Source organism: Schistocerca gregaria, chromosome 2 (assembly GCF_023897955.1).
Source record: "Schistocerca gregaria isolate iqSchGreg1 chromosome 2, iqSchGreg1.2, whole genome shotgun sequence".
In the NCBI taxonomy this organism is placed as follows: Eukaryota; Metazoa; Arthropoda; class Insecta; order Orthoptera; family Acrididae; genus Schistocerca; species Schistocerca gregaria.
Window position 1 is genome coordinate 128,436,606 of NC_064921.1, and position 17,456 is coordinate 128,454,061.

General features: G+C 42.6%; 1 protein-coding gene across 8 annotated transcripts in view; it reads left to right on the top strand.

The window, feature by feature from the left end:
• Positions 1-17,456, top strand: part of LOC126336504 (neutral ceramidase-like) — a 489,135-nt gene that overhangs the window by 445,915 nt on the left and 25,764 nt on the right. For all 8 annotated transcript variants that reach the window (XM_050000278.1, XM_050000277.1, XM_050000275.1 and 5 more), the window contains 3 exons: positions 2,412-2,507; positions 6,207-6,374; positions 16,791-16,909. In XM_050000278.1, the coding sequence (XP_049856235.1) occupies positions 2,412-2,507; positions 6,207-6,374; positions 16,791-16,909 (383 nt within the window). The remainder of the gene's footprint in view (positions 1-2,411; positions 2,508-6,206; positions 6,375-16,790; positions 16,910-17,456) is intronic.

Genomic DNA, 17,456 nt, shown 5'->3' on the forward strand with positions numbered 1-17,456 from the left:
ATTGGTATTCGTCTAGTAGGTTGTTAGTAGTGAGGTAGATGGTGAGCTGGTCATGAACTATATATTCTAAGGCCTTTGATAGTGCAGGAAGAAGGCAGATGGGGCGGTAGTCAGAGGGTGCTGTGGCTATGTCCTTTTTAGGCAGTGGCTTAATTTGTCCCAGTTTCCAGGCCTCAGGGAAAACACATGTGATTAATGAATCGTTGAAAATGTCTGTTATAGAGGGCAGTATTTGGTCAACAATAAGATTTACCATCTGGATAGTGATACCATCATGTCCAGTACATGCTGATCTAATCCGCATTATGGCTTTCTTGACAGTACTGCAAGTGACGTGCTGTAGATAGAATTTTTCTTTGCTACAGTCGTTCAACCCCATGAAGTAATCAATGATTCTCTGTTTTTTTGCGGTAAAATTTTAGTTGTAGGTAACGTGAAGAATCGGTTTAGTTCTTCAGCTGGGAGTGATACCATTTAGTGGGGCAATTTCGGAAGTACGAAAAATTGCTACAGGTGATGAAGTGGACATCAGAAGACTGTGAAACATAAAATGAGGCCGCGCGAAGTGGCCGTGCGGTTTAGGGCGCCATGAGAAGGATTGCACGGCCCCTCTAGCCGGTGTTCGAGTCCTCCCTCGGGCATGGGTGTGTGTTGTCCTTAGCGTAACTTAATTTAAGTAGTGCTCAAGTCTAGAGACCGATGATATCAGCACTGTGGTCCCTTAGGAACTCACTCACATTAGAACATTTGATCAAATGGGGAGGCGCGGAGTGTTTATAGCTGGTGTGTCTGTTTCACGGGAGTCATTTCGAAATCACCGTAGTGTCCGTTCTAAGACTGAAGTAACTGACTGTATTTCCTTATACATCGTAGACTGTATCTGAAAAACTACTACATTCCTCAGGAATTCAGTTGGTTTTTACGAAATTTACATTTAGTATACTCGGCAGCAAACTTTGTAATTATGTGGAAAATATTGATACGTGATGTGTCAAAACCATCTACAAATTTTTAACTAAATATTGGTCTACAATATTTCATTACACAGGAATAAATGCGTTTTGGTACTGATGTGTTATACCGTACTTTTTTTCATATTTGCCGTACTGACATAATCACTTTACAAACAAAAAGATTCACTTCGAAAATCCTAGGTTCATATGGAAACATGGATCAAGTTAGGTTTATGGGACATTACTTGTCAACTTATAATTTTTCACAGTGAAAATCAGGTTATAACAGAAGACAATTTTCGACTTTTCATTTTTCATATATATGTATCATAAATTTTAACCACGAAAGTGTCATTTAACTTGAATTATTGGTTTAACATTGTAATTACTGCAGAACATTATGTCCTCTACAGAAATCTGTATTATTAAAACATTATATCGAAATCCGTTGCCATTTGTAGGTTGCCTATTTAACAGCTTTCAGAAGCAACAAAAATTCGATTTTGAGTATTTCGCGTTATTACTGACCGAATTTAGAAATTTAAAATTCTATCATAAGCTACTCATTAAAGGGTATAATGTTATATTAAAGGTTAAACACAATAATAGAGATATTACGGTTAAAAATTTTTTGTGTCTAGAGGAAAACTTCATCAGGCATGCCGCCTTAATTTATTACTTTCATAGTACATACTCTATTCGCAGCACAGTTTAAAGAGAGTATCCAAGTATACCACTTAATGTACCTGCAAAATTGTGTCATCGTACGACATACAGTCCAACAGTCATGACATCATAAGGGGTTAGATGCATGAAAACGAAGCTACTGCTTAAAATAGCGCCCATTAAAATTTTAACATCAGGCGTGAGGTTTTAATTAGTAATTTCATTACTATGGGGTCTGTTCGCAACTCACTTTGCAGAAAGTAATGACGCACATCACTAAAAGTACCTGCAAAAATATATCATGTTCAACACACAATTCAGGCGATATGACGTCATTAACTCTGCGATGCGTGAGAAACTAACTTTTGCTTAAAATGAAGCACAGATTATCCGGAATATATTCATCTATTGTTTCATAATGAGAACACTTAGCGACTTCCAAAAAACTTGAAATATAATTTTAAACCTTTCTCAAATTCTTCTCGCTTACTTGCTTAACGTAAAATATTTAACAGTAATTCATTTGTAAAAAAGTTTAGACGTTTGAAGCTGTTTAAGGCATGTGATTCTCTAAGAGTCTGGTGTTTAATGGTAAATTTATAATCCAAAACCTAAATGAGCACAACAAAAATTTGAGAAAGGTGTTTGAAATTTTTTTTGTTGTGCAATGATTAGCTTAATTTGTGAATCACTAGGCTACAGCGCTAAACTACCACACATTGGGATTCTGTAGGTCGCTCTCTATCTCGTTCTAGAGCCTGGTGACTAGAAGGGCATGTTTTGGTGTTACAGGTGCAGAGGTATGAAGGAGCCTCAACCATCTACGGTCCACACACGCTGACCCTGTACCTACAGCAGTACCGGAAACTGGCTCAATCCATCCTAAGTGTAAGTTCTACAATGCGCAAGCTGTTTCAAATATCAAGCTATTTTAAATATCAAGTTATGGGAAGTGAGACGCCTTTTCAACGGGTCAATTAAGAAAAGGCAATGTGGCAGTCTTTGTTGACGCAGGATTTTTTATTTTTTAATTTTTTTTCCGTTTTGTGATAGGATCAGTGGGGCCTGTCACAAATTCTCGTTCTGTGGCACCATCACCATCTCAGAGTAGCGTTTGCAACCAACGTACTCCGTTACTTCTTTCTGTCTTCCGCTACAGTTTTTGCCATCTAGAGCTGCCTCTAGTACGATGGAAGTTATTCGTTCATGTCTTATCAGATGTCCTATTACCCTATCCCTTTTTCTTGTCAATGTATTGCACATGTTTCTCTTCTCGTCGATTCTACGGAGAAACTCTTCACCGCTTATCCTACCAGTCCACGTATTTTCCACAACCCTATTATAGCACCGTATTTCAACCGCTTCAGTTCTCTTCTTTTCCGGATTTCCCACAGTCCATGATGCACCTCCATACAGTGCTGCTCTTCAGACGGATAATCTCAGAAATTTTTTCCCTCGAATTAGTATTTGCACACTTTTGGATATTTGCCTCTAAAACCGAGAGACTCCATTTTCCTTGCAGATATATTCATGGTGTTTGCCGAGTAGATATGTTGAAGATAGCAAACAGGTCTCTTAAGGCAAGTTAGTACTTTAAATTTAGTTTTTTATGAACTATAATAGCAAATACTAATAAGGAAGTTAACTTGTAACTTCATTATTAGTATTTGCTATTATAGTTCATCCAAACTGAGGCACCGGAATGGTTGATTAGTAATGGGGCTTATATCCATAAATCTAATTCGAAACTAATGAAAATATGACAATGTACCCTGAAAAATACCATCGTGGTTTAAAGTTCATTGAAGACAATATTCTGTCAGCGAGGGGAAAGATTTACGATAAAAACAGTTGACAAAAAAAACTAAGTTGTTTGTGCGCATAAGGTCGTACTAGAGATGTCAATTTTTCAATTTTGTCAGATAAATTAGCGTCGTCTGAATCAGCCGTACGAGTAAATATTCTATACTAAAGGTCATGCACTCGCTTAACAGTTGTATCGGTGTTGAGAACGCACATCTCGGAGGAAGTCTTGTAAACGAAATCGAACAAATTTATATTCTTCTGGGCCTGCAGCATTGGATATGCCTTTTAAAAACATTGTTTAATTATAATTGCAAGTATGCTCCTCTCTGATTGCATTTATTTTTTCAATAGGCCTAGTTCGTACGAATTGTCACCATTGCCACATTTTTAAATGTATGGTACATAAATATGTGCATCATCACTAATTTTATAAGTAATTATTAAATGGATTTCATTTTTATACATTTTTACAAACGTCTTATGGGTTTGACATCCACTCCGTATCTGTGATTCTGTCACTGTCTCTTTTTATATTTGATGGTACTGGATTAATAATGGTTGGCTATCACCTTATCTAACTTGCTACCTTATGTAGTTGTCAGATTATGGTTTATATAAGAATTATCGTGACGGCTTATCTGACAGATAATCCAGCGACGTTGTATGGTTACAGGCAGTTCTGTTTATCATTGCTGTTAGGTTTATAATTATTCGATGAGATTTCGGGATTGCAGCCGGATCACGTTGACTTCTTGCCACGATATTTCGGCTGGCAATCGTCCAGCCATCTTCAGGTGAGTGTGCGTCACTGGAGACTGCAAGTTCCGGGAGTCAGCTTTATAGCAAAAAATTGGCGCGAAAACGCATGCGCATTGGCCACCGTCACAGGAGCGTCCTCTGTCGAAGTCCGCGCCCTCTGGAGCTACTGTTCTATCTTTGGAGCGCAGGCACATGCGTAAAGGTGAAAACTACATGTCCGCCCTCTGTCGGAATGCGCGCCCGCGTCGCTAAAAACAGACGTCAGATGTCGCTAGACGTGTCATTTAGAATAAACCGTCTTCTCTCAGAGGAAATTAGAGAGATCACCGGGTCCCAAGCCTTGTCCAGTTGAAAACCGCCGTCACGATTTATAAGATTTTGCGCTAGGCGTATCTCCACAGATTCTTTAATAACGGAATCCCAAAAAGTTTTCGCTGGGGCCAAGATTTTCGTGGCCGAAAATTCCATAGCGTGTCCTGTGGTAATACAATGCTCAGCTACGGCCGACTTACTGGGCTGCAAAAGGCGAGTGTGGCGTTCGTGTTCAACGCACCTTTCATGTATTGTGCGCGTCGTCTGACCGATGTAAGCTTTGCCACACATAATTGATCATTGCTGCTACTGTAGCTTTTCTTTTTCTGTATGTTATAGGTATGTGTATATATTATTCTTTTTTGTAATTATGCATATTTTTAACTAAGAAGGAATCAAACTTACCAGCGTACTTTGAATTATAATTATACAAATCCAACAAAAATTAACGTGTCTGTAATAATTGGCGATGCTACAAATTCTCTACATTTTCGAAGCCACTGGCAATATTACATCTCGACAAAAGTCAACATTTAAAGGAACCCTTACGGTTCTAATACATATATGTCCTATACAAGGTGTTACAAAAAGGTACAGCCAAACTTTCAGGAAACATTTCTCACACAGAAAGAAAGATAATATGTTATGTGGACATGTGTCCGGAAATGCTTACTTTCCATGTTGGAGCTCATTTTATTACTTCTCTTGAAATCACATTGACCATGGAATGGAAACACAGAGCAACAGAGCGTACCAGCGTGACTTCAAATACTTTGTTATAGGAAATGTTCAAAATGTCCTCCGTTAGCGTCTCATGGAATCCCTGATACGCTGATGCAGCCCTGGAGAATGGCGTATTGTATCGCAGCTGTCCACAATACGAGCACGAAGAGTCTCTACATTTGGTACCGGGGTTGCGTAGACAAGAGCTTTCAAATGCCCCCATAAATGAAAGTCAAGAGGGTTGAGGTCAGGAGAGCGCGGAGGCCATGGAATTGGTCCGCGTCTACCAATCCATCGGTCACCGAATCTGTTGTTGAGAAGCGTACGAACACTTCGACTGAAATGTGCAGGAGCTCCATCGTGCGTGAACCACATGTTGTGTCGTACTTGTAAAGGCACATGTTCTAGCAGCACAGGTAGAGCATCCCGTATGAAATCATGATAACGTGCTCCATTCAGCGTAGGTGGAAGAACATGGGGCCCAATCAAGACATCATCAACAATGCCTGCCCAAACGTTCACAGAAAATCTGTGTTGATGACGTGATTGCACAATTGCGTGCGGATTCTCGTCAGCCCACACATGTTGATTGTAAAAATTTACAATTTGATCACGTTGGAGTACATACTGTCGAAACTAAAATGAGCTCTAACATGGGAATTAAGCGTTTCCGGACACATGACCACATAACATCTTTTCTTTATTTGTGTGTGAGGAATGTTTCCTGAAAGTTTGGCCGTACCTTTTTGTAACCCCCTGTATAACAACCGCCTTCAAAGCAAATCCACTCCACAGATTTCTCTTCTGTGACGCCACATTCTAGTCTCGCCCTGCGAGAACGTCCACTTCGCAGTGCCAGTGCGGTGTCCAAAGAGAACTACCGGTGGGACGAAAGGGTACAACGCTTCGAATGAGAGTGAATGCGCACTTAGCACCTATCCATACCACTTGGCAGCGTGCTACACCCTCATGGCGATCTTGTTGCAGAGGAGCACCATGACACCCGGGCCGACGCCGCCAGACCTGTCCAAGGAGCTGATCCAGCTGACGCCCGGTGTGGTGTACGACATGCCCTCCTGGCGGTCTCGCTTCGGATACGTGGTGCAGCAGCCACCTGCCACAGCCAGGCCCGGAGACACCGTCACCGCAACTTTCGTGAGTACCCACAACATATGTGTGGTCAGCTAAGACCAAGAGCCTAATATCACACCCTTTCTTCCTTTCTCGGTGCCTCCTACTAACAAGCACACTGACCAAAATACGAGCCGCCATTAGAAGAAATCTCCCTAATACACTACTGGCCATTAAAATTGCTACACCAAGACGAAATGCAGATGATAAACGGGTATTCATTGGACAAATATATTATACTAGAAATGACATGTGATTACACTTTCGCGCAATTTGGGTGCATAGATCCTGAGAAATCAGTACCCACAACAACCACCTCTGTCCGTCATAACGGCCTTGATACGTCTGGGCATTGAGTTAAACAGAACTTGTATGGCGTGTACAGGCGGTTTCAACACGATACCACAGTTCATCAAGAGTAGTGACTGGCGTATTGTGACGAGCCAGTTGCTCGGCCACCATTGACCAGGCGGTTTCAATTGGTGAGAGATCTGTAGAATGTGCTGCCCAGGGCGGCAGTCGAACATTTTCTGTATCCAGAAAGGCCCGTACAGGACCTGCAACATGCGGTCGTGCATTATCCTGCTGAAATGTAGGGTTTCGCATGAATCGAAAAAGGGTAGAGTCACGGGTCCTAATACATGTGAAATTTAAGTCCGCTGTTCAAAGTGCCGTCAATGGAAACAAGAGGTGACCGAGACGTGTAACCAATGGCAGCCCATACCATCACGCCGGGTGATACAAGCTTCCAATGTGCGTTCTCCGCGATGTCGCCAAACACGGTTGCGAACATCATGATGCTGTAAACAGAAACTGGATTCAGAATGATATTTTCGCTCTGCAGCGCTCTGCGCCTGATAAGATACTGCCTGGCAGATGAAAACTGTGTGCTGGACCGAGACTCGAACTCGGGACCTTTGCCTTTTGCGGCCAAGTGCTCTACCAACTGAGCTACCCAATCAGGACCCCCGCCCCCTCCTCACAGCTTCAGTTCTACCAGTATCTCGTTTCCTACCTTCCAAACTTCACAGAAGCTCCCCTGCGAACCTTGCAGAACTAGCACTCCTGAAACATATAAGCGCACACTCCGCTGCAGGGCGGAAATATCCCCTAGGCTGTGGCTAAGCCACGTCTCCACAATATCCTTTCTTCCAGGAGTGGTAGCTCTGCAAGGTTCGCAGGAAAGCCTCTGTTCATTTTGCAGGGTTCGAGACGAGGTACTGGCGGAATTAAAGCTGTGAGTACGGGGCGTGAGTCGTGCTTTGGTAGCTCAGTTGGTAGTGCACTTACCCGCGAAAGGCAAAGGTCCCCAATTCGGGTCTCGGTCCGGCACACAGTTTTAATCTGCCAGGAAGTTTCATATCAGCTGACACTCCACTGTGCAGTAAAGATTTAATTCTAAAAAATACAATATTAAAAAAATCAGGAGGTGTATTTGAAAAAGGCATGTAGAAACAGGACTTCAGCTGACAGAGACTCCGAACTCAAATATTGGATATTAAGGCGCACTGAGGCGATGATCACAATTTATTAGTGATAAACAGAAGGCTGATACTCAAGGGAAACGTGCTGGAGATTTAATTTGGAAAGAAGTGGTATATTTACTAAGGAATAATGAGAAGTGTTTGAATTTCTTTAACGCTGTAGATTTTGCTGCAGGACATACCATAGTAAGCAGTTACGTTGAATAGAATAGTGATCGTTAAAAAGGGCAAAAACAGATTTGGGTGGACGAAAATAGGACCGAGGAATGTAACTGTGAAGAAATCTTCGGTAGAACAATATATACTCGAGCTGAGCGAAGAAAGGAAGAAAGATGTACAAAAATGTGCGTAAAAACACGCTTTTAGTAAAGTGAGTCCGTGATGAGATAGATCGAGTGCAGGGAAGCCAAGGCAAAGTGTCTGCAGGGAACATGTCAAAACATCGAAAATCTGGACTGATTCAGCGTATAGAAAAGTCAAAGTAACGTGCGATGAAATTAAAAACAGGACCGTCGACAATGAGAACGCAATGGGAATTTCACTCTGAAACACAGGGGAAAAAGTGGATACGTGGGAAGAATAGACTGAAAGTCTCAACGACAGTGAGATCTTGCCTGATGGGGTAGTAGCTTTGAAAGACTTGTGATCCCATAAAGCACAGTGGATAGATAACATTCCATCGGAATGGCTACGAAACGTTTATTCAATGTGGTGTGTAGAATCTATGTGACTGGAGACTTCATTAGAAAACAGAAATGTATACACACAATCCTGGAACAGCAAATGCATCCAACGTGCTGACAAGAATTATACACAGAAAAATATGAAAGATAATTGGTAATGTGTTAGATAACGGTCAATTTGGCATCCGAAAAGGTTAAGGCAGCAGTGAGACATCTCTGAGACTGCGATTGATAGTGGAAGCAAGACTCGAGAAAAATCAAGACACTTTAATAGGATTCTTTGACCTAGAGAAACCGATCGACAGTGTAAGTGGTGCAAGACATTAGAAATTCTGAAAAAATTAGGAGTAAACTATAAGGAAAGATAGGTAAAACACACTATGTCAAGAAAAATAAGAATGGAAGACTAAGAACGAAGTATTCCCATTAAAATGGGTGTAAGACAGAGCATACAATCTCTCGCTTTTCAATCCGTGCATCGACAAAGCAATTAAGCAAATAAAAGAAAGTTTCAAGGGTGGAGTTAAGATTCAGTATGAAAGGATATCAATGATAAGATCCGCTGATGACATTGCTCTCCTCGGTGAAAGTGAAGACGAATTACAGGATGTTGTGAATGGAATGAACAATCTGGTGAGTACACAGTATGGATTAATTATAAATGAATCTAAGACGAAATTAATGAGAAATAGCAGAAATGAGATTAGCGATAAATTTGTGTATCAAAGTCTGTGATCACGAACTAGACGGAGTTAAGGATTTCTACTGCCTTGGAAGCAAAATAACATATGACAGGCAAAAACAAGAAAGACATACAAAGTAAACTAGCACAAGCAATGACGGCAACCATGGTCAGAGGAATACTAGTATTTGGCATAGATCGTAATTTGAGAAAGAAATTTCTAACAATTACATTTGGAGCCCTGTATTGTATGGTAGTGAAACATGGACTGTGGAGAAAGCCGGAACAGAAGAGAATCGAAGCATCTGAGTTGTGGTGCTACAGACGAATGCTGAAAATTAGGTGGACTGATAAGGAAGAAGAAGGTACACTGCAGAATAGGTGAAGAAAGGAACATGAGGTAAACAATGTCATCAAGAAGGGACAGGATAGCAGGACATGTGTTAAGACATAGGGGAATGACTTCCATTATGGAGGGTACAAATAATAGCGAAGACAGAGACTGGACTCTACTCAGCAAATAATTCAGAATACAAGGTGCAAGTAATGTTCCTAAATGAACTGCTTGGCACAAGAGATGAAATCACGGCTGCTACGTCAAACCAGTCAGAAACCTGATGACTCAAAGAGGAAAAAAAAGTGTTGGAGGAAGGCAATGGGAAACCATCCCACTAGGAACTTGACCAAGTCAGTATGTGACTTTCCCTTTTATGCTGATACTCAAATAACACCCGCAATTTTTCCTTAGGCGAACACCACACTAAGCTTAAGGAAGAATATCAACAAAGCGGAGGTGTCTTAAACCCTACGTGGATGGGACTTCGAAGTTGTCAAAACAGAAAGAAAGAGTATTCAGAAAGGCATCACAGGCAATAATCAACTAGCTCCTAGACTCAACCAAGAAAGACCACTGTAGGAATTCAAACTGAGGAATTAGTGACAAGTATGTTTTTTAACGAGGGACAGAGGGCATGATCCCAAGGAGAATTTAGGCAGAAAATTTATTGCGCTAGCTCTTTACCCCGTATGTGTTTCTGCGTACGCTGTCATTTGCGTTCATCCTGCTCCCCGCGTACTAAACGCTTCGTATACAGATATCTCTCGTTTCTGTCACGCCTTGATCATCCGTTGAAGCATCGACGACTGCTGAGCACGCTAGGTGCATTCTCGTAAGTTATTTTAACTTTCGCTGTGCAGGGATAAGCTACTGTTTCATTTTGTTGAGTAGTTGAAGACGGAGTACAACTAACGCTACTGGTGCAGTTACGAGGTTAAACATGCTGCAGCAGACGTAAATGACCGCGTATAAAGATTGTCACAAGGATCTCTGTCAGATATTTTTTTTCCAGAAGCCTTCCTCGCCACCCCATACTCTTCTCATTACGCGAAGAAGGCCATTTTCATCATTTTCCTATTTGTGATTCAACGACCGTAGGACTGAACACCGTTGATATCCAGAGCAAACAAATATTGGCCAACTTTTCGGTGCTAAACATTGGAATTCCGTAAGATTGTGTGCCTTATTTGTTAGCTGTACGGCTTTCTGGTACACTTTGAAACTGTAGAAATACAATGACATAAAAAGGAAGTAGGAGAGTTGGAAACGAAATGAAACTTTCATGATCTTATTTAAATCATTACAATGTAGAGTCAAATTTCCAAAGAATTTGGTAGTATAAGCCCTCTTATTACTACTGCATTGCACCTGCTTGGATGCATGTGCTAATTTCTTCGGGGAAGGCGTCATAAAGCCATTGTATCCACTTTTGAGACAAGTTGGTACACAGTTGTTTTAATTGGTTCTTGATATCATGGCTACTGTCACTTGGACAGAGCTGACGACCGAGATGATCCCACACTTGTTACATCAGGGGCAGATGTGGGGTCTGGATGGCCACAGGAGTACGTCAGGACCACGTAGACAGTTTATAGAGACATATTCCGTGTGTTATGTTATAAAATAGCATTACGAAACCCAACTTTGTTTTTTGTCCCAGATATGTGTCACTGCAGTTGCAGAATCAACAGTGGATTTTTTTTATTGTTATGGCTGTTAAACATAAGGAATGCTCTTTACTGTTTAAATATATACAAATATTAGTTCTAAATCGTAATTAATGGTTTTTGAGGAGCACATAAAATTGTGTATTCATACCCCCTTACCACGTGGTGTGGTTTTCCTGCTGTATTAAGTTTTTATAATGTCTGTTGCTGTTTACACTTTGTCACCTGCAACTATATACAACTTACTGTAGGCAAAACATTTACGCAAAAATTACGATTTTTAAACTGTTGTGGCTATGTCTGAGATTAAAAATTTATGTGAAAGGTCGTGTACGTGTGTGTAAAGAAAGTGGGAGAGAGAGAGAGTAGATTTGAGGATTTATCATTATATATGTATATTTTTTGTTTTGTTTTATGTGTGTATATGTATGTATGTGTCTCTGTGTGCATGTGTGGGCGGGGGGGGGGGGGGGGCAGCAGTTCTATAGGTTGGTATTATCTACTAATTCTTTGAGGCCAGAGAACAGAGTTTCATTGCAGAGAGCTGTGTATTCATTTATTACTTGCTATCCTTCAACTATGGCTTTTTGTATTTGATAATTTTCTTCAATTATTAGTTTTTTTGGGGGGCTGTTGCTGCATTTGGGAATTTTCATACCAGTGTTGATTTCTGTCACGATATGTTTATTGTCCTTATGGCGTTCAGCAAGTGTCGAGTGACAGCTGTTACATAAAACTAAAAATAAATAAATATATATAATTATAATGATAAATCCTCAAACCTAATCTCTCTCACTCTCTCTCTCTCTCTCTCTCTCTCTCTCTCTCTCTCTCTCTCTCTCAGTCTGTCTCTCTCTGTCTCTGTCTCTCTCTCTCTCTCTCTCTCTCTCTCTCTCTCTCTCTGTCTCTCTCACTCTCTCACACTCTCTCTCTCCCTCTTTCTTTACACACACGCACACGCACACGCACACACACACACGCACACCCTTTCACATAAATTATTAATTCAGGCATAGCCATGACAGTTTAGAAATCGTAATTTTTGCGTAAATGTTTTGCCTACATTAAGTTGTATATAGTTGCAGTTGACAAACCGTATAGAGAAACAGACACTATAAAAACTTAGTACAGCAGAGAAACCACACCATGTGGTATGAAGGTATGAATACACAATTTTATGTGCTCCTCAAAACCCTATAATCGCGATTTAGAAACTAATATTTGTATGTATTTGAACGGTAAAGAACATTCCTTATGTTTAACAGCGATAACAATAAAAAAATCACTGATGACACTGCAACTGCAATGAAACATATCTGGGACAAAAAACAAAACTGTGTTTCGCTAAAGGCGGACCTGACTCAAAAATGTATGTTATTGTCAAAGCCAACACAGACAAAAGAGCTTCAACATCAAGATGATTATTACGAAACTGTCCTATGAGGCTAACACCTGACTGCGCAGGGCGTCCATCACCAACTGTTGTGCTATCAGGATCTCTCTATCACAAGCGACCATGACCCAATGTCTGCCCACATTATGATGTTAATAGTAACACTACTGTGCTCTCCAAAAATTGGAAAAGTTGGATCTCTCTCTCAGGTTGCTGCCGTACTATCCATGGCATAACCGGGATTGATCACTGTACGCAGTGAAAACAGTAGCAGTCCATGCTTCCCGGTTACGGCACCACTCCAGAACCTGCTGTTCGTGTTGTGGTGTTAGTGGGAGCCTACGCATGGGACGGTAATTCCCTAGTCTGGCAGCTGCTACCCCTCGACCAGTGTTGCATGGAGTCCATTACTTGCGCTCTAATTCCAGGCTCAGATGCGAATGAGTTGTGCTTATTGCACAGTACGGTGATCCTTCATCGTGGTGGTCAGATGTGATCGACCATAACCTTGACGACCAATATAACTACTCTCACGTTCCCGTGGAGCTCGTCTGGGTGGTGCACGATTCGATCATCTGGCCAAATGGAGAACCACAAAGAGGCCCGTTTCAAACTCTGCCAGATGTTGATAACGATGTCTCATGTGTGTACGTGGCATTTCCGTGTCCTTCATAGTGATCAAACATTATCTGACTCCGTTTACGCCCCTTGTATACCCTACCAGGTTGGTAACAACACTATACACACGTGTAAGGTGGCTATAATTTTTACAAGCACCCATCCACATACTTTTCCATGATCTACAAACACAATTAGGTATCATGTTATAGGTTGTACATCGTATATATGCATATATAAAGGAGACTGAAATTGTCATGTACAACTTGTAAATAATCGTTAACGCTTATTGCATGAAAGGTGACGGAGTGTCTTTAGTATCATACCAGCAGAGGTTGGAGCGACAGTGGAAATGAAACGGCAGGCGGAACTCAAGCCCTGGGTGGAAGGCCCACACAGGTGTCTTGGTCCTGCTTATACACAGGAAGTAGGAGACGAACGTTGGGAGACCTGAACACTGGGGCACAATAGAGTCGCTACTGGCCATTATTGTAGCCGGACGGGAAGGATTACACTTCCGAAACTACGAAAATCTTGGACGCAACTGAGAGGAACGAGGAAGCGTCGTCTCGGAAACAACACAGGCTTGGTTATTTCCAAGGATTTTTACTCTGAAGGGAACCATTGTGCGAGTATAGATTTTTTCCTCGCAAACTTCCGTGACAGACGACAAAAGACTAAAATATGGTTGTTCGGCGTTCGGAAGAATCTGTAGAAAGGGAGAATATTTTGTGGTTTCGGGAATATGATTTGTTTTTGGAATTAGAAGGGTGGATAGCCGAGCCTTGGTGGGTGGCCAGCGGTGGAGAGACGCGGTCTTCCGTTGTGAGCGTCCGTGTGTGACAGTCGCTCGATATCTGCTTTATGGCACAGACGGACTTGCTGTCTTTGCTCTCAGTAGAGTTTATAGATAGAACAGTCAGGCACTGTACTGTTGCGAACCTATACGATCCTTGACTTCACCTTCGGGTTGGAAGTCGTCGTTGAGTACGCAGCGTTCAGTAATTGCGAGCACTTTCTCTGTTTATTGTGACGTTGAGATGTTATCGGAACTCCGTCCTTGTGGCTGCGAGTTCGCGTTTCTCGTCTGTAAAGCACAGAGAGGAGAAGACAGTACTGGAGTATATTAGTCAGACGACCGCCTTCTGCCGTTCTAGTGTTTGAAAGAGTTTATATGTGGCTGGAGTTCTTCCATCGTCGCACTTCGATGCACCGGACGCAGTACATACGGTGATATCGCAAATTGCTTCGGCTTATTAGGGCTATAAAAGCTAAACAGCTGTGATCACGTTAGCTTATTTCCACTGAGGCTCCACACCACCGTAGATCATCTTTGAAAGTAGTGTCTTCTAGTGTTTGGTACGTGGATGATGTCAGTCATTTCGCGTTATTGATATTAGATGGCGCAGTCATAATAAGGGACACAGTTGGGCAATTGGCTAGTAATTTTACTTAGGAAATGTAAACTTTGTGATATAAAGATTGTTTTAATCTACAATAAATACACTCCTGGAAATTGAAATAAGAACACCGTGAGTTCATTGTCCAGGAAGGGGAAACTTTATTGACACATTCCTGGGGTCAGATACATCACATGATCACACTGACAGAACTACAGGCACATAGACACAGGCAACAGAGCATGCACAATGTCGGCACTAGTACAGTGTATATCCACCTTTCGCAGCAATGCAGGCTGCTATTCTCCCATGGAGACGATCGTAGAGATGCTGGATGTAGTCCTGTGGAACGGCTTGCCATGCCATTTCCACCTGGCGCCTCAGTTGGACCAGTGTTCGTGCTGGACGTGCAGACCGCGTGAGACGACGCTTCATCAAGTCCCAAACATGCTCAATGGGGGACAGATCCGGAGATCTTGCTGGCCAGGGTAGTTGACTTACACCTTCTAGAGCACGTTGGGTGGCACGGTATACATGCGGACGTGCACTGTCCTGTTGGAACAGCAAGTTCCCTTGCCGGTCTAGGAATGGTAGAACGGTGGGTTCGATGACGGTTTGGATGTACCGTGCACTATTCAGTGTCCCCTCGACGATCACCAGAGGTGTACGGCCATAGTAGGAGATCGCTCCCTACACCATGATGCCGGGTGTTGGCCCTGTGTGCCTCGGTCGTATGCAGTCCTGATTGTGGCGCTCACCTGCACGGCGCCAAACACGCATACGACCATCATTGGCACCTAGGCAGAAGCGACTCTCATCGCTGAAGACGACACGTCTCCATTCGTCCCTCCATTCACGCCTGTCACGACACCACTGGAGGCGGGCTGCACGATGTTGGGGCGTGAGCGGAAGACGGCCTGACGGTGTGCGGGACCGTACCCCAGCTTCATGGAGACGGTTGCGAATGGTCCTCGCCGATACCCCAGGAGCAACAGTGTCCCTAATTTGCTGGGAAGTGGCGGTGCGGTCCCCTACGGCACTGCGTAGGATCCGACGGTCTTGGCGTCGCTGATGTGCGTCGCTGCGGTCCGGTCCCAGGTCGACGGGCACGTGCACGTTCCGCCGACCACTGGCGACAACATCGATGTACTGTGGAGACCTCACGCCCCACGTGTTGAGCAATTCGGCGGTACGCCCACCCGGCCTCCCGCATGCCCACTATACACCCTCGCTCAAAGTCCGTCAACTGCACATACGGTTCACGTCCACGCTGTCGCGGCATGCTACCAGCGTTAAAGACTGCGATGGAGCTCCGTATGCCACGGCAAACTGGCTGACACTGTCGGCGGCGGTGCACAAATGCTGCGCAGCTAGCGCCATTCGACGGCGAACACCGCGGTTCCTGGTGTGTCCGCTGTGCCGTGCGTGTGATCATTGCTTGTACAGCCCCCTCGCAGTGTCCGGAGCAAGTATGGTGGGTCTGACACACCGGTGTCAATGTGTTCATTTTTCCATTTCCAGGAGTGTATATAAGCAGGAACAACGTTTATCATTTTGTAGGATTAGTTGCCTTCATCATTCATTTATGTTTATATTGTAATTTGTAGAATTAAGACATCCTAAGATCTGCTTCAGGGGGTAGTCAGACACGGCCAAATCTTCGTTTTAGCGTTTATTATTTTCCGTTGCGAACATTCATTTTACAACTGCCTGGAGTAGCATCTTGGACACAAACATAATGCAACCTGTTGGCCGTTCTGCCCGTCACAGAGGATTGCAACTTCAATCATTTACATATTGGCAGAAGGTGTGTACATGAATGAATTCGCACTATCTGACCATGTCTTCTGCGTGCTTCACTTTCTTCAGCATCCAATATGTTTAAAGAAATTGTGTTAGTTGATATGCAGTCTACAATCTTAACTGATGGAATTTGCTGTCTAGTCGACATAACTTTGCTTTTTCTTACTTAATAAATAATATACAATAAATAACTGGAAAAGCAGTTGTTCATGAACTGCATGGTGGGCGAATACAACAACAGGAAGAGCAAATACAACTGTCTGGATTGTAACGAACTTGAGCGTCACAGCTCAGAAAGTAAGTTACGTTTATAAATATTTTGCGCCGCTTGCTGGTTTTCTTCTTGTGACGACAGTTCGTTTTCATTCCACAGGTGGCGGGGAACCCGCGCAACAACTTGCAGCATGGGGGCTCGTACCTGGCTGTGGAGAAGAAAGACCCCTACACCGGCAACTGGTCCGTCATCGCCACGGACGCTGACTGGGAGACTAAGTGAGTCAGTCGGTCCTCTCTGCTGACTGCACCATTCACAGAAAACGCTCACTGCGTGGGAGTTGTAAACATACTCTTTCTCACCTAATCATGTATAATTTCTCTATTTCTTGTGCACTTGATTCGAATCTGACGAATATTAGGCACGTTCTAAGTACTAATTGCGATCGGGAAGTGCCACGCAATTCTCAATTACGTGGTTTATCTTTCTGCTCATGATACTTCATTGGAGTCAGTTGTTGAACTCCACACTCAGGTAACTCGAGCTATTTTCTGAATTCATATACGTCATGCTGAGTAAATATTACATATTCAGATAGTAAACACAGTGTGTAATTACGTTTTCAACACACACATTAATTTCTGTTCTTCACAATAAGTTACTTCCAGTGACAACTTCATCATCCAACCGGCTTCTGCCCAATGTACTATTCTACTCTAACTCAGCAAGAGCCACAGATATTTTGTGATTCAAGGTTAAAATAATTAGTTCTGTTGCATAAAGTTTACACTTCGACAAAAATAAAGGCATAAAACAAAAAAAAAG